Source organism: Agelaius tricolor, unplaced genomic scaffold (genome assembly GCF_023055355.1).
Source record: "Agelaius tricolor isolate 1412-34295 unplaced genomic scaffold, bAgeTri1.0.p SCAF_17, whole genome shotgun sequence".
NCBI lineage: Eukaryota > Metazoa > Chordata > Aves > Passeriformes > Icteridae > Agelaius > Agelaius tricolor.
The window spans coordinates 8,180,601-8,200,366 of record NW_027269277.1 but is presented as its reverse complement, the minus strand read 5'-3'; the positions used below and the strand labels follow the sequence as shown (position 1 = coordinate 8,200,366).

The window sequence follows — 19,766 nt, the reverse complement described above, 5'->3', positions numbered from 1 at the left end:
CCCTCTCCACCCCACTCTGTGCCAGTGTGTGCCCTGCTCCAGCTCTGAGTGCAGAGCCAGCACCAGGCTGCTGTGCCCCACTCCTGCCCTGGTCCCACACCCTCCCTGCACTGCACAGAGATGGCTGCACCTCCAGGAGCTCTCAGAGAAATAAAAAGCCTTCGTGGGGAAGGGGAGGATGAGTGCACAGCCCTGGCACCCTGCAAGAAAACATCAGCAGTGGAAATGACTCACTCTTTCCATCCTAAAGCTCCAATCAGAAGCCAGCCCCCTCTCCTGTGCTTCCCTCCACCCCGCCCAAGTTCTGTGCAAAAGCATTTCACCGACCCACAGCCCTCCCCTCCTGCATCCACAGCCCTGGGGGGCACCAGAACCTGGGTTCTGGGTACTTTGTAAGGTGGAAGTCTCCTTCTTCAATGCAATGCTCACTTCCCAGTGAAAAAACAAAGTGCCTACAGTCACACTGCTGTCCCTGAGAGCAACACAGTATTGGTGTGGGACACCAGCTTGGGGAAGGCTTGAAGAAATAGTCAAAAAGTTGATGTCACTGTAGACATGCAAACATTTAGCTGTCATTATTAGGCCTGTCAAATAAAATGAACTCAGGCCTTGAAGTGTCTACAAGCTGGTTTAGAACTACAGGAAACCAGAATGATCAGCACGTGACTCTTCATTTTCCTTCCACTTACTCAGAAATGGACTCCACAGTTCACAGCCTTTAGCAGATCCTATTCTGAAGCAGAGTTCTGCAGCCACGAGAGGCAGGAACTGCTGTTTTTTTCCTGAAAGCTTGAGATTCTTGCATAATCACTTAAGCAAACAGGCCCCAGGAAACAGCTGCATTGCAATGGAGCAGTGAGAGTTCACAGCCCAAGTGTGAGTGGCTGGGAAGGCAGCGCTGCCACTCCAGCCCAGCTGCACTTCACCTCCACACATCACCTCTGGAAACCCTGAACAGGTGCAGAGCAGCAGGAGAAGCACTGGCAAGAGGTAGCTGGGGGCACGGCCCTTGTCTGGCATGGGCACACACCTGAGGTGAGCCAGCACTGTCCCTGCACAGGGCAGTGCATCAGGACAAGCATTTTGCTTTCAGTACCCCTGTGCCTGTGCCTGACCTTCCTCAGGATCACCAAGCACTGCTGGGTGACAGTGACAGCTCAGCACCCTCTGCCATGGGGTCTCCTGTGAGTCCCTGCCTGCACAGGCACATCCTGGCTCTGAACAGGCACATCCTGGGTCAAACCCAGCCCTCCTCCTCCAGGGGCAGAGGGAGGCACCAGGGTAGCTCTGTGTCAGCCAAACTGCACCTGCATCCAGCTGAGCATCTGCTGCAGAGCATGAGAGAGGTGCAAACACGTCACAGCTTTGATTTCCTCCTTCGAAAATAATAGAGTTAATAGAAATTGGCAAAAGGGTACTGGTTTCTGTGGGATAACTGAATTTCTGCCAGATATGACTTCTCAAAGCATTCTGCAACACAGGCATGCTAAAAAAGGAAAATAGTAATTACAACGACAATAGTACATGTTATTTATTTAGGTTCTTAGCTGGAACATCCCAAAGTGCTTTTCAGATGTCACTTGTATTCCATCATTTATTTATGTAGTATCAGTTTTATATTTAGCATCCAAGTCCAGAATAGCCAGCTCCAGGACATCTTAAAGCAATTAATGGCACATAAGCAGAACCCTTCCCTTTCCTGTCTGTCTCAAACTCTTGTTTTTCTCTTGGGCAGCTGCTCGCACGCAGGGCTGAGCCAGGAGCACAGACACTGCCCCAGGGAGCAGGGGAGCACTCCCACCCCACCCCTTTGGGGCAGGGACACAGCAGCAGCAGGGCAGGACACTTGGCCAGTGTGGTGGTGTTCACAGGGCTCCCAGGATGAGGGAAGAGATGAGAATCTTGAGTCCACGTTTCAGAAGGTTGATTTATTATTTTATGATATATATTATATTAAAAGAAAAATATCTAATAAAACTGTACTAAAGAAAGAGGAAGGATTTCTTCAGAAGGCTAGAAAAGAATGATGATAAAATCTTGTGACTGACCAGAGTCCCAACACAGCTGGACCTGTGATTGGTCATCCAGTAGAAACAATCCACATGAGACCAATCAAAGATGCACCTGCCACATTCCACAGCAGCAGATAATTATTGTTTGCATTTCATTTCTGAGGCCTCTCAGCTTCTCAGGAGAAAAACCCTGGCAAAAGGATTTTTCAGCAAATGTGTGTGTGACAGTGCAGGCCCACGGAGCACAGAGGGGAAGAGCAGGGCAGGAAGTCCCAGGGCAGTTTTGGGTGTCTCAGCAGCACAGAGAACACCCAGCCAGGTCAGGGGTGGTTTCAGCAGCTCAGGAAGTTGTCTCAGCCTCACCTTGCTCCATTTGCAGGCTGCAGGCACTGGATACAGGTGCAAAGGGGCTGTAAAGTTTAACTCTGTTCCCCCCAGCAAACAGGGGAGGCTGTGGATGGGCTCTGTAAGGCTTCAAGGACCCTTCAAGGCTTCAACCCACCCACAAAGTGCTGCTGTCAAAGAAGCACCCAAAGCTTCTCCAGATAAAACCATCCCTACAATTGCAACATCATGCAACAGGACAAGGGAGAGTTTAGGGCTCCCCAGGCAGAGAGGGAATGAAAAACCTGAGTCCAGGGCAACTCTCCTGGAACCTGAAAGTGCCAGGGAAAGCAGTTCTGTGCTGGAAGCTGGGTCTGTCTCCCTCAACACCAGCTTTGTGGGCATTCAGCCCAGCCTGGCAGCACCATCATCTCCCTCCAAGAGATGGAGGCTCCCTTTCCCTCCCCTGACCAAGACCTTTCTACCTGCCCCTGTCACAAATGCAGCTCCTGCCCACCACCCCCTCATGTCCCTGTGTCCCCCCATCCCTTTCTGGCTGGCACAACAGCTCCATGGAGGCCCTGCTCAGCTCACCCCATGCCCAACAGCTCCCTGGAGGCCCTGCTCAGCTCACCCCATGTCCCCAAGGGCCACAGGCAGAGGCTGTGCTTGTCAGGCTGGCAGAGCCCTGGCAGACACAGAGCCAGCTGCCCTTCTGAGCCCTCCAGAGCTGCAGGACATGTGCCCTGCTCCACACACAGACACTGCAGCCCAGCCCACACCCAGGCTCCAGGCCACTGCCAACACACAGGCACACATGGCTGTGATGGCTCTCCAGAGCAGTGTGCAGCACTCTGACACCAGCAGCTCCACCACTGCACAGGGGAGATGTCATTTCTCCCTTGCAGTGTCCTTGCCCAGGGGAGAGAGGCCAGGCTGCAGTGGGGATGTCACCCAGCATGGAGCCAGGGGCAGGGGAGGAGTGGGGAATGCTGTGGAGCAGCACAGTCTCCTTCCAGATGCAACCACTCCCCAGGAACAGTCCTGTGACAGGAGATATTAACAGGGAGAGAAGAAACTGCTTTTCAGTGAGAGAGAGGGGTGAGGAAGGGGTCAGGAACAAGCAGCCCTGACCCCATTAGAGAAGCAGCAGGAGGCAGGGAAAAGCTGTAAAGATAAGTCAGGGCTGTGTTGAAGGAAAGAGGAGCCATCAAGGGAGAGCTTTGATTTGTACTTTTAAGGGAATGAAAGAGATGGAAGAGTTGGTGACAGGGAAACATATTCCAGCATTTTTAAGATGACAGCAATGGCCACAAAGGTATAAGAAACTACTCTTTTCTTCCTTGCACAAAGCAGGAGTGAGGAGGCCAATTAACCAGGGATGCTGAAGCACACGTGTACCCCAGGCCTGGCTGCTGCTCAGCTGCTCTGTGTGACCCTGACTTGCATTCTCAGGCCACAGAAATGTCAAAAGCTTTGTGCAGTTTTGCACCATTAGAGATAATAAATCAGCATGCAGAGGGCTAAGTGAAATGATGAAAGAGCCACCCAGCTGCATATAGAAAATGATGCTACACTACACACTACAGCAGGTTCTGCTGGTTCAAATGCTCCTGGTGCTGGGGGAGATACCTGCAAATATCTCCAGATACCAGAACAGGCTGAAACAAAGCCCAGGAGCCATCCCCTCTCTGTATTCTGAGAGCACAAATCCCAGCTGCAGTGCTGGCAGTGGCTGCAGGCAGCACCACCAACCATCTGTTCCAGGCATCTCACTGCACTGACAGGGGTGGGCTGGGGCAGATGCTGCCAGGGCAGGGACACCTGCATTTCCATGACACTGTCCTCAGCACTTTCAGCCTTGCCCAGTGAGTGCTAAAGCCCCAGCTAGCAAAATGTGGTAGGAGATAAACACATGTGGTGCCTCGTTCTCTTCCCAGAGCTTTCCTATAACAGGCAGGAGGACACAAACATTTAAATGATGCCTAGGGAAGGATAAGATTTTGCACCCATCAAAACCTTGTCATTGCTTCCAAAAACCTCCAGAACTGGACACATTGACTGTAGCTCATGCTGTAACAGTCACACCTCGGCACACAGAAGAGCAAGGAACTGCTCCATCTGTTAAGGATGGGTATCAGCAGGAGGTGTGCCAGAGATTTGTCCCCACACAGCTACAGGGTGTACTTGGAGCCTTGCTCCTCTCCATCAAGCCAAGCCCTTCATCCACTCCACAAGTGGTGTGTGCTCAGGCAGGGGCAAACTCAGCCACTTCCCTGGCACACTTGGCCAGCCCTGGGCTAAATCCAGCCCCTCAGGGCACAGGAGCCCTGATTCAGGAAAGCATGGGATTAATTTTAGGAATGCTTTAAAGTGTTTTCTCGAATAAGCCCCTGTGAACAAGATTCTCTCCACAGACACTTCTATAGGAGTCAGCAGGGCCAGCTCTGGAGGCACAGCAGGCAAACCCTGCCCTGCTTAAAGCAACAGCAAAGCTCCCGCCCACCGAGGCAGGGGCAGAATTTCCTCCCGTGCCTCATATATGTCTGTTTTTCTATGTAAATTGTGCAAACACAGCATGCTGACTACCCCCAGGGGAACAGGCATATATTCTGTCTCTCTTGGGTGCCAAGATCACTACAAACGCTGCATATAAACAGGCTTCACATTGATCAAAGTGAATTTAGCTTATTAAAAGAGAATTCTATGCAGAAAGCTGATTTCCTCTGCATGAGCATAAATCAAGACACTAATAATATAGTTTAAGCTGAAAAAAAAAAAAAACCACAGAAAGAACAAAATGCCTTTTTGCCTCCAGTCAAAACCTCCTTACTATCACCATTAAGGAGCTTTATATCTCCTTTTTGTGTCTGACTGAAACTGAGCCACCCATAGGAGCCCAGCCCAGCCCAGCCAGGATCAAACAAAACCCATCTCCTGCTGGCATGCTGCCCACCCTCTCACAGGGAGCTTTCAGGGAGCACACCACAAAGAGCAGACACTTGCCCTGAATACCTCTGGGTGGCAAGGATCCACACAGTTGTTTGTAAGCAGAGGCTCTCCCACTGCCATTTGCTGGCCCAGAGCTGTGAGTGGCACCAAGCTGTGCCCTGGGGGTACCCAGAGATGCTCCCCTGGCCTGGCTGACCCAGCGTGGGCTAATCTTTTGCAGCTGCTCCTTCTCAGATAAGATAGTCTGGCTCTGCACCCTTTCTAAACTCCTCATGGCAAAGCAGTAAATGCATCTTCAGTCAAACTGTATAGAAATGATCTAAAGAAAATCAGGGCAATTGTGCGAGACTTTGAATTGCCACCAGATGAGTGGGTTTGGCAGCACTGGGGGAAAATGCATCATCTCTGTTTTGCCAAGTGCTTGCTGCTCTGATCTTGTGCCTCCCACACTTTTAATTTCCCTGTCACGACACAGAGAACGACACTTCTGGAAAACCTGCACTGGGCTGAGACACAGCCCCCTCTCCCTGCAGGGCCCCAGAGCTGCTGAGAACATCCCAGAGAGACAGGGCAGGCACAGGGGGTTCAGCTTTGGCCTCACATCCACCCAAACAAGTGCAGCTGATCTGGTCCTTAGGCAGAAGGAAGAGCCCTTGCTGTTGTCCTGGCAGTGTCACAAGAGCCAGGATCTCACTCACACACGTGAGCTCAGACTGCTCAACTCTGCAATGCCCCACTGCACTCCATGGGCTGCAGGTGAGCGGAGGAGAGGGGCACAGGCACTTCCATCAGAACAAGGACTGCCCACCTGAGCACTCAGGTGCATCCTGCTGGCGAGAGTCTGAGATTGCAGCTGCCCAGGGCCCCCATCAGCAGTGCCCCCCAGCACTGCAGGGTTCCCCTCCTTGCTGCTCAACTTTCCCACTGTTACTCAGCAACATCAGAGGATGGGAGGAGGGAGTTTGCACTGAAGGTCTGAGCCAGAATCACCCATCTCCATCCCCTGCCAAAGGTCCCTGGTTGCTCTCTTTCAGCTCTAGCCCAGATGCCTCTTCCAGGTACCATCAGCACTTTGGCTCTGAAGCTGCACTTCTAACACAGCATTTTACTGTCGGTGCCCCAAGGTTTAAGCTGGGTCGTCTTTCAGTCAAGATTGGTTTAGGTTATCACACTTGGGCTTTGACTGCTCCTTTCTTTAACCTAATCTTAAAATTTCCCTTTACCTTTCAAGTGTGTCATTTATCCCACCTGCCAACAAACACTTCCACTAAATTTGTCTGTTTATTTAAACAGTGACATTATTTGTCAATTAGCCAGCCCAAACTTCATCCCTAGCTGTAATCAGTAGCACACATCAGGGACCATTCAAAGCTGAAATTGATACAATCTGCCCTGCAGCCCCGTGCAGAGAGGAGCACAGGGAGAAGCAGGGTTCCCACAGAGCGCTGCCTGCGGCACCGGCACTCCCAGCAGGGCTGTGCCTGCTTTCAAGGGATTCCTGCTGAACTGTCCCTCCCCAGAGCTCCCCTGCACAGCCTGTCTGTGAACGAGATGCAAGGCCAGAATGATGGCCAGGATGCTGGGAACAGAAGCAGAGCGAGAGGGAGCAGGAGCCCCAGGTGACGGCTCTTCATCCTTCCCTGTGCTTCACACAGGGACCAAAGTGTCCCTGAGCTCCCCTCCACAGCCTGTGCTGATTTCCACTGCTGCAGCTTCCAGCTCTGCCTACCCTGACAGGAGCAGCTCTGACTGCATCCTAGCAGCTGGTCCAAAGGGCAGAGTGTGGACACAGGGACTCCGGGACACCTTGGAAAGGGACAGGCTCCCCTCACTGCCAACCGCCACCATATCCAACACCTCCCTTTCACAAGCACAAAGGAGCAAAGCCCTGCCAAAATCAACAATGTAAATACTCTCCTTGCACTAGACAGGCATAAATCAAAAACCAGGAACAGAAATAAAAGATGGCATGGGCTTCACTGCTCCTGCAAGACAGCAGCTTTGTAACCACATTGTACCAGACATCACACTCCTGGGGCTGGACACGGTGCTTCTGGCTAGAGAGACACCTCCTTAAACACACAGATTGTGGCTCTGGACAAGCTGACCACTTCCATGGCATTAAAAGCTTTCCTCACTGAGATGTTTTCTTTTATGAGCATTTCATTCACTGACTACAAACAGCTGCTCACTCCAGACAGTTCCTTGTCTCGAGGCGTGCCCTGAATGCCCAGAGGGCTGAGCTCACCCAAGGCACTGAGAGAGCCCCACGGTGCCCACTCCTCCAGGGGATGGAGGTGTGGGCTCTGGTACCTGCAGCATTAGTTCTGCCCACCACCCTTCATCCCCTTCATGCTCAGCACCAGAGATACCTGTGCTTTCAGCTATTATTGCCAGAGATACCTGTGCTTTCAGCTATTATTGCCCCAAGGCAAGCAGACAGCCAAAGCACTTGACAAGATGACCAAGGGAATATTAAACTATTCACATGCTTTTTATTGACTCAACATCACCTGCTCTGTCCAGGATGCAGGAAGAGGATGGGATCCTGCCAGGCAAAGGCTCCAGTGCAACTCCAGTCTGCTTCATAGAGTCCCAGTTCCTGACATGCTGGGACACAGAGCATCACCTGCTGCCAGCCTGCTCCACCCAGTTATCAAACACCAGCTCCTACTCCCCTTGTACCCACTGGCCACCCTCAGCTTCCCTGAGCTCAGCACTCCCCAGGGTGAGGGATCACAGTCCTGACTGCTGGGCCCTTCCACCTGCCCCACACTGGCTGTGGCAAGCAGAGGGCAGATGGGATGGGGAGGTGCTTACACAGCTCTGTGGCTGCCCAGCACCATCAGCACCAAAACTGAGACTCACCTCGGGAACAGGATCAGAAACTGCGACTTCTCAGCCCCACCCTCCCTCCACCACTCCCCACCATCATTTCTCAGGATCCTCTCTGCACCCTCCCAACAACCACAGACATCCCTTCCTCACAAAGATGACAAACTAGAAGATAGAGAGGAGCCAGCTTTTTGCTGGAGCACACCTCATCCTTAATCACTGAGGAAGGTGAAAATGCCACCTGAGACAGTCCTATGAGCTTGTGCCACCTCCTTCCCCACTCCCTGATCACTGCAGTGCCTTATGGCCCTTCCCAGTGATGCAGAAGTGCTGGGATTTATCCACTGCTGCTGAACTGTGGAAAGCAGGAACCTCTGCCAGGACCTGGATCAGGAACACCTGCCCTCACCCTCCTCTGGTGCTTGGCTGCAAACACATGAGGCAGCACAGCAGCTCTGGGGATCTGCCTGCCAGAGAGAGAGAGAAGTTGGCAGGGACAGCGTGGGCAATGAAACCCTAGAGGGGATCAGAAAAAGAGTGGCTGCCTGACAGACTCTGATGCTCCTCTGGGTTCCTGTCAAGGTTTTATTTATCTTCATCTGCAGTCCCACCCATCCCTTCCCCTTCTGAGAAAAAGAACCTGACACGGGCACCACATAACCAAAGCCCTTCTGGTCCTATATATGTAATTTTATTTTTAATGAAAAGTTCCATCCGCTTGTACAAAGCCTTTGTCCCTGTGTATTGTTGATGAAAGAGGGAAAGCAAATCACATGGAAGCCCATAAGAATCTCCAAACAACTGCACATAGGAAGCAAAAACTAGTACAAGGAAATCAGGCTAGATTATCACCATGGCTTTTTTTCTGGCTTAAAAATCTGTAAATTTACAAGAGAACTCTGTTTTTAAAATAATTGTTAAAACCTCTCAATTTATTTAACAGCACATGCCATTCAATCTAACAGTGGAGAACTAATAGGAATTATTTGCTGAACTTGTACTGCACTTTCTGCATTTCCCATTGCCTAACCTTTCTTCCATCAAAGTCAAGGTCAAAGTTGATCACACGCTAGAGTAATTCAATGAGCACCAGTGAAACACATCCAACAAAGCCTGGGAAGCTGGGAGCTGACCCCGGCATCCTCCCAAGGCGCAGCGCTGCCGTTTGCACAGCTGTGAGCACAACAAAGACAACCTGCTGCAGCATCCCACATGCCGGCATGAAACGCAGCTGACCACGAACGTGACTTTCACCCCAGACCCTTGAGCGCGATTCCGGGATCTATCGGGATCTATCGGGATCTGTCGGGCTCCCGGCTCACAGCGCCTGTGCCTCCCGCCTTGCCCGGCCGTGCCCTTCAGTCCTGCCCTGTCCATGTGCCGGGTTCACACTGTCCGCACCCCGTTACTCCGTCACCTGTTTGCTCGGTGCCCCGCACTCCGGTTCCCGTTAATTCCAGTGCTGCTGCCGCCGCCCCACGCCAGGACCGAGCGCCGCTTCCCTGCGATGCTCCTGGCCCGGAGCGCTCAGAGGGGCGCGGTGGCGCAGGTGGCACGGCACGGCTCGGCACGGCTCGGCACGGCACGGCGCACACGGAGGGGACCCCATAGACAGATCCTCATCCCCTGCCTTGCCCAGCCGCGCCCTCCTCATCCCCTGCCCGGAGCTTCCCAAACCCTGCCCCGCCGCGCCCTGCGCATCCCCCGCTCTGCCAAGCCCCGACCCAGCTCTGCCCTTGCTCCAGGCCCTCTTCCTCTTCCTCTCGGCGCATCCCCTGCCCAGCTCTGCCCGTCCCCAGCGCTGCCGGGCTCCTCCCGCTGCCGAGCGGGGCCGGGGCGCGGCCCCTGCCGGGCGCTGCCCGCGCTCACCAGGACGAAGGAGCTGCGCACCGCCTCCGACACGCTCTGCCGCAGCTCGGCCGCCGTGCCCGGCTTGCTGAGCCGCTTCGTGAACTTCCTCACTTCCGACATGGCGACATGATCCGATCCGCGCCGAGCCAAACCGAGCCCCGCGCTCCCTTCGCGCTCCCTCCGCGCTCCCTCGCTGCCGCCGGGCGGGCGCGGCCGGGCCGGGGCGGGCGGAGCCGCGGGGCGGGCCCGGGAGGGTCCCCGCTTTGTCCCGCCCCGCCCGGGCCCGCTTTGTCCCCGCCGCAGGTGGCCCGGAGCCCGCCCCGGCACAGGCACAGCCCCGGGGGATGCAGCAGCGACCCGGCCAGCGAGGGCACGGCGAGCCGGGGACAGCGGGCTCGGAACAACGGCACTCGCGGGATGGGGCAGCGGGCAGGGGGTATCGTGATCTCCCGGCTCTCCCAGGTGCTCCTGCAAGGCTAAGCTGGACCCAGGACAAGAGCTGTCTACTGAGCATCTCTGTGCTGGTGATATTTACCAGGGCAGCGGGCTGTGGTTTGGATTTGTGCTGGAAACTGTGTTGATGATTAGGGATGTTGTCCTTACCGCTGAGCAGCGCTGACACAGAGTCAAGGCAAGAACTTTTCTGCTCCTCACCCCACCCCAAAATTGCAGCAATGAGCTGGGAGGGGACACAGCCAGGATAGCTCACCCCGAGTGACCCAAGGGACACCCCACACCCTGTGGCATCAGCTGATGGTATAAATCAGGGTCAGAAGAAGGGAATGGGGACATTCAGAGTGTCTTCCCAAGTCACCATCACTCATGAGGGAGCTCTGCTGTCCTGGGGATGCCTGAACCTGTCTGCCCTGGGAAGTTGTGAATGAATTCCTTGTTTTGCTTTGCCTGTGTGAGTGACTTTTGCTTTACTTGTTAAACTGTATTCAGTTTCCTCACTTACACCCTCCTGATTCTCCCCCCACATCCCACTGGGGTGAAGGGATGGAACAGCTGCGTGCAGCTGAGCTGTGAGCTGGGGTTAAATGAGAAAATATCCAACCTATCGAGTTTGCTATAGAAAACTGCTAAACTGCTTTGATTACAGAGGCCATGATCACATTTGCTTGCCCAGCTGCAAAACCAAGAAATAAGGATATGAAAAGAAGATTCCTTAGGACTCAATTCCTACTCCTCATTATTTTGTCATTGTGCACTTCTTTGAAGGATGGTGATTTTGAAATTACAATGGTGAGCCTTTGTTTTGTTTATTAAAGCCCTTTAATTTTTTTTTTACTTATTTTGTGTTTTGTGTCTTCACAGCAAGATACTGAATTGAACAGAGTTACCATGTAGTCATAGGAATTTACACACATTGTGCCATATGACTGATTTAATACTATCTACAAGGATCTCACTGGAATTATAGGCATCCCATAAATCACACAACTTATAGAGAAGTAGTTTTGATTATGAGAGCCAATCTGTAGGGGGAAATGAATACAGCCATTATGATCCAAACCATTTAAAATGTTATTCATGACTCCCAAAGCATGTAAGCCAATTATTGTTCTGCTTTTTAGGAGTTCACGGAAGGGGCAGCAGTCACCATTTCATATGAAACATTGCTCTGGGTTTTTACATCAGAGGCAAAACAAATCTGAAATTTTATTGTTAATTATCAAGTATCTATTAGATGCAGGATAGAAAAAGTTGACAAGTTAAGGAACTTGCATTTTCACAAATATGAAGGTTTTCTGAACCCAAGTTAGTTGAAAAGCACTGTGATGCACAATTCCAGTAGCAGCACTGTGAGGTTCACTTCCTTATTCCCACACCCATGAATGTTCTTGTAGAGATTTTTATCAGCCACTTCAAATCCTCACAGCACAGCTCCCCTGCAGTGAACTGGCACATAAAATTATTAGGTCTCCTCCACCTGGCCACAAAAGGACAGGTAACACAACGATGCTGGTCACAGAGTGAGGGTGGCCCTGTTCCTGCTGGCTGCTGGGGACAGCCCCTGGCCCCTGTGGCTCCTCAGAGGGGCCTGGGCACTGCAGGAGAGCCCCACCAGTGACTGGGGCCAACAGCTCTGCCAGAGCCATTCCTGCCTTCCATTTGCTGCATTGGAACAGCTCTGAGAACCAGAGTGTTTGTCTGGGGAGGAGAGTGCTGGGATGGGCACTTGACAAGAAATAAAACCCTCCCTAAAGCACACACTCCATTTCTTAGCTAGACAGAAACAAAAGGTTCCCACTAAGATTATGAGCCTGGTTGGGTGCCAGCAGCCAAAGAGCTGCCTATCAGCATCCCACTGACCTGAGCTCAGCAGCCAGGGAGGACCAGGGAACACAGAGGCTGCTTTTTGAAGCAAAGCATGAAAAGGAAAATGAAAGCAAAAGGAAGGACACATCACATGAAAACAACCTGCAGAAAGCTGTGATTCCATCTTGGGCAGACTAAACATCAGAGTAAGAGCCTCAAGCACAAAAAGTGTTAAGGCAAGACAACAGCAGCCACAGCACTGCTGTTACAGACCAACCCAGGCCTGCAAGGACTGTAGCTTTCATCTCCTTTTTCACAGGGAAAAAAGGCCAGTAATGGTTTATCAGCACAAGAAAGGCATCCAAGGACACACAGGAGCATTTAGAAGTGCTGAGGAGTGGCACTGCCTCAGATAAAACTTTCTCCAACTCAGTTTGCATGGGGAACTCACAGATTCAAATGTGCCAATATTTTCATCTCTGTCTTTTTGTTGAGACTACAGCCTTGAAGTCCCCAATGTCATTTTGATCCCACACCTGCCTGAGTGATCAGAGGGTGAGCAGCAGCAGCACTTGTAGTTCCCAGTGAAGATACATGCTGGAAGGTGCAGCCAACCTGGGCAAAACAGCTTTGCTGCACAGCACAGAGAAAATTTCCAGAGGACATCATATTAGACTGATAGTGGTATCCTTCCCACTTAGCAGTAGCACCACTATAGCACAGAAGATGCACTAAAGAACAATCTTGTGTTTTTTTTGTTTTTTTTTTTTTTTTTTGTTTTTTTTTTTTTTTTGACAAGTATCTGTCAGTGCAGCTGATGCTGACATAAGGTCTGGAACCATACATAGGGGACCCTGACCCAGCTCCACAAACCTTCCAAAGGTACTGAAGGGTTAGTGGCAGGCTCAGAATTTAATTTCCCAAGCCATCCAAGATAAAAGGCACTTAATATTATCAGCCAATAATCCAATTTTTCACTGCTTTCAGTGATTATCTGTGGGCCTTACTAGCACCTGCCCATGAGTCTGTCCCAGAAAAAACACCAATGTGATTAATTGAAGCAGGTGATTAACCAAGAGTTTCACTGCACTGGGGAGGGTCCTGCATTCCTGCAGAGAACCTGCCAGACTCAGTTACCCAGATCCAGATGTGTTTTTTTTGCTGGGCAGGAGGAGGATTACAAAGATGCCATTACATCTTCTATTTCCCAGCTTCAAAATTCCTGTGAGATACAGCTGTGATGTTTGAATCTATTTCAAGTACTTCAACATTAAAAAAAAAAACAACCAAACAATCCAGAAAGTCTCCTTAGAATGGTATCTGCACACTGACCCCTCTTGATAGCAAAGCCAAGGCACAGACTGCCCCAGGTCCAACAAATTTTGTGCATCTTGTGCCTTCTGCCAAAGCAAGGGGCAAATGAAGTGCTTGGCAATCTTGATCAGCCACCACTCCTGAGCTGCACACGCAGCCAACCAGCACTGCTGCTGTGCTCAGGGGAAATCTGGGGGGTCTCAGGAGAGACAAACACTGTGCAAGGCCAGGTATGGCAGGAGCAGCTGGTCAGACACCTCGGCTACGGCTGCTCCTCCCCGGGAGCCACATCCCTGTCGCCCACGGCCAGAGGTGGCAGTGGCACTGTCCTTAGCAGCCGCTTGGCTTCTCCAGGCTGTGGAGGGAGGCTGCTCCAGCTGGGCAGCACGGGGCCGGTCCTCGGGCTGCAGAGCCCTGGCGTTGAAGGGCTGCCGAGCCCTGGTGTTGAAGGGCCGCAGAGCCCTGGCGTTGAAGGGCTGCAGAGCCCTGGCGTTGAAGGGCTGCAGAGCCCTGGCGTTGAAGGGCTGCAGAGCCCTGGCGTTGAAGGGCTGCAGAGCCCTGGCGTTGAAGGGCCGCCCTCTGCTGCCTGATCCCCGATGGCCGGCACAGCCCAGGGGATGGGAGGAGCGCCAAAGCACGGCCCTGCCCAGGAGGGCACCCTCCGGTGGGCACTCAGCTCTGCAGGAGCGCACACTGCTCTCACCTCCTCCAGCTCCTGGATGGAAGGCACGGCAGCTGCAGGTGCACCCTGGCAGCTCCCATCGGCATCCACCTCCATGGAAGAGCACACAAGGGTTTCAGGGACCTTGGGTAAACTCCTCCTTGCACAAAGGGTCAGTGAAGCAGCACTCAGAGGCACCACCAGTAATGGAGAATCCATGGGATGTCCCAGGCTGCCCTTAGCACATCCTCAAAGAGACAATATTGACCCTGCAGTCGCCAGATTTTTGTATTTCATATTTAAAAGTTCTTCCGAAGTTTACCTTGTGAAAAATAAGGCAACTTCATCACATTTGATTTTAAAAATGTGACCAAGATGCTGCTTCTTTGGATGAGGCAAGAGATGAGGATTTGACTCCATATTTCAGAAGGCTTGATTTATTATTTTATGATATGTATATTACATTATAACTATAGTAAAAGAAAAAGAAGGAAAAGTTTCATCTCAGAAGGCTAGTTAAGCTAAGAATAGAACAGAATGATAACAAAAGCAGGTGGCTCAGGCAGAAAGAGAGAGCCAGCTCTACTGTGACTGGTCACTAAATCCAAACATCCACACGAGACCAATCACAGATCCACCTGTTGCATTCCACAGCAGCAGATTACCATTGTTTACATTTTGCTGCTGAAGCTTCTCAGCTTCTCAGCAGGAAAAATCCTGATGAAAAGATTTTTATGAAAAGATGTCTGCAACACTTCTGAAACACCCAGCATTAACTATTTTCAGATGCAGAACGACAAATAAGATTAATAGCAGTTCCAGCTGTGTCTAAACCACTTCTTCTTCATTTTTCTGGCTTTTTTTCTTCTGCCACAGAGAAGTGAGCAGAGACAAAAGCTCCTCAGTCCATGTATTGTGCACACCCAGACACTGGAAGGAGAGAGGTCAAGATGTGCTTGTTGGTGAGGGCCAGCACTGGTCTCACTGTACAGGTGGAGAGCCCTGCCAGCAACCACAGAGCTGCTGCCTGCACCACAAGCCTGGATATCACAGCCATGGTCACACTGCACAGGACAGCACTGCCCTGGCTGCTCACTGCCCTGCAGGCTCCACCCCTAACCCCAGGGAGAAAGGGCAGGAACAATTTCTGGTAAATTTGGAACACCTCAAAAGGCAGATGTTTGAATCTGTTCTAGTATTTTACTATTCTGACAGGGGAAAAATAACCCAACCCAACACTTTTAAAATGTTTATTTAAACATAGGAATTTCCTCTATCTCATTTGTGCCCATGGTCACTTGTCCTTCCACTGGATAGCACCAGGAAGTCTCCAACATTTACCCAGTCAGGAATTTTTACACATGGGCAAGATCCCCCTGAGATGGCTCTCAGACCCAGCTCTCCCAAGCTCTCCATACCCTGACAAGCCCTTTGTTGGGCTCTCTCCAGCAAATCCCTGTCTCTCTGTGTCCTGGGGAGCCCAGCACTGCAGAGATGATCCCCTGAGCTGCTGCCCCTCTCTCCTGCATCCTGGAGCAGAACTGATCAGATGGGAGTGATGGAAGGAAAGCCCAGGGTTCAGGCTAAGCACAGAGCTCTACTGTAACACAGCAACATCCAGCTTATCAGCACTCCCCTATTTATCTTCCTCTGCTTGAAAGCTTTAAAGATCATTTACAATAACTGCCACACACAAGAGGATTATTATCTCACACAACTCCCATGAGCAGCTCTCCAGCTTGGACAAAGACTACAGCAATTAAGAGGTGGATACATACAGCTACTGGACATCCCCCCCTTAGGTCAAAATGCCATTGCTGCCTGGTCCCAGCCCAGTATTTTTCATGACAACTCTGTGAAAAAACAGAAGAAAAAACTTCCTGATGTTTGTTTCCTTGTATAGCTATGTGAGGCCAACTGGAAACCTGTATGGGGGGGTCACCATTGCTCAAAGAAATCTATTTCACAATATGCTCTGCAGAGGTCAATAAACTAATCTCTCACCCTTTCAAATTTTCTTACTTTGTTACTGATCTTCATTATTTGTTTTCAGACAGCAAAAGGAAGGAGCAGTTACTTCCATAAAAACAGAGTCTGTTAAAAACCTTGGGCACAAATTGAACTAAGCAAAGTCCAGCAGGTCTAAAAAGACAAAAATTGCATTGGGATATTTAGATATGCAAACAGAGGAAGTAAGTGGAAGCAGAATGGAAGATAGCAAGGAAACACTTTCTGTGAGGCTGGTCACATATTGGGACAGGTTATCTACAAAAAACATAGTGCCCATCCCTGGAGATACTAAAAGGCCTGAGCAACTTGCTCTGACCTGGGTGAGCAGAGGGGAATGGACTAGAGCTCCAGAGAACTCCCTGGATCTTGAGTAATGTGTGATTCTGTAACAAACTGTTCTGTTAATCACTATAATATAGTACCAGCCTTTATTCAGGAGGGTACTAAAGGATAGATTTAAATATATGCATGAACCCTACAAAAATCAAAGGAGTTATGGTTAGTGGAAAAACAGACTTTCTGGCACAGCTCTAAACATGTGCTCATCACTTACTGCAGTTAAAGACAAATTTACCCACAGGCTTAAACAAGTAGTCGTGCTCCTTTCTGAATGGCCTTTTGTGTGCTGCTCTGTACGTAGCACTTGGCTTCACTCATTTTTTGTGCTCCATTTACTGAGCATTATAGTGTGAGCAGAATTCCACACCAAAGCCTGAAGCACCATCACTAAAGCACATATCAGTTTCTAACCATGTGAACTAAAAAGCCTCCACTGCATCTTAGCAGGAGACCAATGCTATTAGCAAAATACTAGGAAAGCAAAAGTAGCAGCTGTAGACACCAGCATAAAGAACATGGATTCATGACTCCAGCAGCATATCCTCAGAACCAGCCAACAGTTCCCTACAGCCTTCCAGTTTGTTCCCACTTTCACAAAATGAAGCAATGTGCTTAGAGGCAGTTCTCAAACAAACAAGGTATTATATATGAAACTAGAGAAAACACCTAGAAAACAGACACAGATAAAACACAAAAAATTTTTCATTGCTGATATTCCACCCAAAAGCAGCAGGTAAATCTGCCTCAAAAGGTTAACAGCTTAGCATTCCTTACACTTCTAGGTTCACTTTGGCTCATTTGAGGAGTGGCCATTTTCCAACATGTCTTCAGCAAATTGGTAATGACAGGCAAAAAGAGCACAGTGGCCTTCCATGACTGACGAATCAATTCTGCCATGCCTATGGCTAATGCTCATATATTTAACACTGTTAGAATGAATCATGCCAGCTGCAGAGTTCAGCATTGCTTTCAGCGAAAAAACAAAACCCAAAAGAATCTCACCAACCAAAAGAAACAAAGACATCCCCCTTCCCTTTTTCATTTCAGAGGAAAGGACTTGTGCAGCATCTAGAAATCAAATGTTAGCATGATTCAGCTCCTCGATCTGTTGTTTTTGTCCCTCTGTACGTGCACTGGGCTCGGTGCCCAGCTCTGAGAGAGACAAAGGTAGCAGAGGCACAGCTTTGTTTCCACCCACAGCCACTCACTGCCAGAACCAGCTGCCAGGACCCAGCTACAGCAGAAATGAGGTGCTGAAGATCTGTGACACTCACTCCAATCAGCTCATTTTATTGATTCTTGGGAAGTGGCTGAGTTAATTCACATTTCCTGCACCAAGGTTCCTCTGCAATGGCAATTCCTCACTTTGTCTCCTGGGAATTCTCACTTTCTGTAAGCAGAATTTTGATGACATGAATGTCAACCTTTTGTTCCTTAACAGAGGTTGTTCAAGAGCCCCCTGGAAAAAAAACACTCCAGAGAGAAGAACCCTCCTGCACAAAGAGAAATGTTTTATTCCAAGTGATCTCCATCCATGCTGTGCTTGTGCCCCAGCCAGGAACATCACTGCAGAGCAAGGGCACTCCCTGACCTACAGACAGTGAAGGCACATGACTGAACCCAACAGGCTCGGCAGGGAAGCTGACATTTACCTGCAGGGAGAACTGGGAGCCTGTGGCAACAGCAGAAGGCAGCACATCAGGTACCAGAGAAGTCTCCAGACCCAGCAGTGGCTGAGATCAGACAGGACACAGCACCACTCAGACTGGAAAAGCACTCAACCAACACAACTTTTGGAAGGAGAGGGAAAGAGGCACTGATTTCTGAACCATCAAAACAGAGCAGAACAGTTCAGCTGGGAAAAAGCATTGAGAATATTACACCAATGCAGAGGAACACCAGAACAACCAGAGTGCTGAAAAGCTAAATATCAAGATACATCAAATATCAAGATAAATGGAAGTCAATCTTCCTCAAGATCAGCTTTGTTTTTACTACCTGAATAATGAAAACAATAACCCTTTTTTAATGAGCACCTGAGTACTCAACAGGTCCGAACACAAACATCTTAATAGAATTTCTGGCAGCTAATGTGCAAAACTAACAGTTTAACTTATATCTCCAAAGTAGTCATGTTGAAAAAAAAAATTGTTCAGATCATTAAGAGGTTACAGAAGAGACTTTGCATAGAACATGTAAAAACTGCCAAAGTGCAGGCCATTCATGTGGCAGGAACCCCTCCCAAAGTTCACTCAGCCCACATGTACCTCCAACACTGCATGTGGACAGCAGCCAGGTCTTCAGTCACTCAAAGCTGGGTTGGACCCATCCTCTTCTGTGTATTTCTTAGCAGCTAATAAGAGCTCCCTTCTCCTATTACCCATCCCCAGTTTTGGCATTTACTATTTTAACTATAATATGGGAAAAGCAGGAGTGAAAGAACAGCACACACACACAAAACCCCCAGTGCTAAGCCCATATGCCTCTCCCTCCAGTCTGGACTTTTATTTCCAGAGAAAGGCAAGCCACAGTGTGCCCAGACTCTGGAATTAAGGTACCTGTGAGCAAAGCGATGGCATTGTATTGCATAAAGCAGCTTCTTAACTTGTATGAGTCAATAAATATGTAGAATATCTGTAACAAACCCTAGAAGTGTCTGGGAACAGCTCACAGAAATCTCACTCAGTTACAGTCTTCTACAGATACTGCATATATTACAGAAACTGATTTTTGGAGTCACAAACCAAATGTCTTCTTGTGCCACCTCCTCAATTCTGTCAATTCAGTGGAGCTCAAAGTAACAAAAGAACCCTGAGACAGTTTAGCTTGTTTCATCCATGCAGGTATTTTCAACTCTGAGTCAAATTCACCCAACTGTGCTAATTGAAGCTAATTTTATATAATGTGTGTACCATTCTTTTATCTACTTTTACTGATAATAAACCCCTTGCAACTGCCTTTCTTGTCCAAGACAATTCTATACAAAGCCATAGCCAAATTCACCTGAGTAGAAAAGAATTAAATGGTGAGTGAGACTCACTTCCTGCCTTTCATGTCTTCATTCTTCCACTAATGGGAAGGAGAGGATTCTGTGCACACTTCTGAAGTTTTCCTCATGTGAAATTATCATATAATTACTCTAAATTCTACTTTATATCCAGTTGCAGTACTTCATTCCCCATTCTTTCAGAAATAAAGGTGTGATG

The 19,766-nt window shown here is 49.7% G+C and overlaps 1 protein-coding gene across 4 annotated transcripts in view; it reads right to left on the bottom strand.

Moving 5' to 3' along the window:
- DOCK11 (dedicator of cytokinesis 11) overlaps window positions 1-10,210 on the bottom strand; it is a 79,928-nt gene extending 69,718 nt beyond the window's left edge. For 3 of the 4 annotated variants that reach the window (XM_071442339.1, XM_071442336.1, XM_071442337.1), the window contains exon 1: window positions 9,993-10,209. In XM_071442339.1, the coding sequence (XP_071298440.1) occupies window positions 9,993-10,094 (102 nt within the window). In that variant the 5' untranslated portion in view covers window positions 10,095-10,209. Of the gene's footprint in view, window positions 1-9,992 lie in introns of all 4 variants that reach the window. The other variant, XM_071442338.1, reaches the window with a different exon arrangement.
- Between the last annotated feature and the right edge of the window lie 9,556 nt (window positions 10,211-19,766).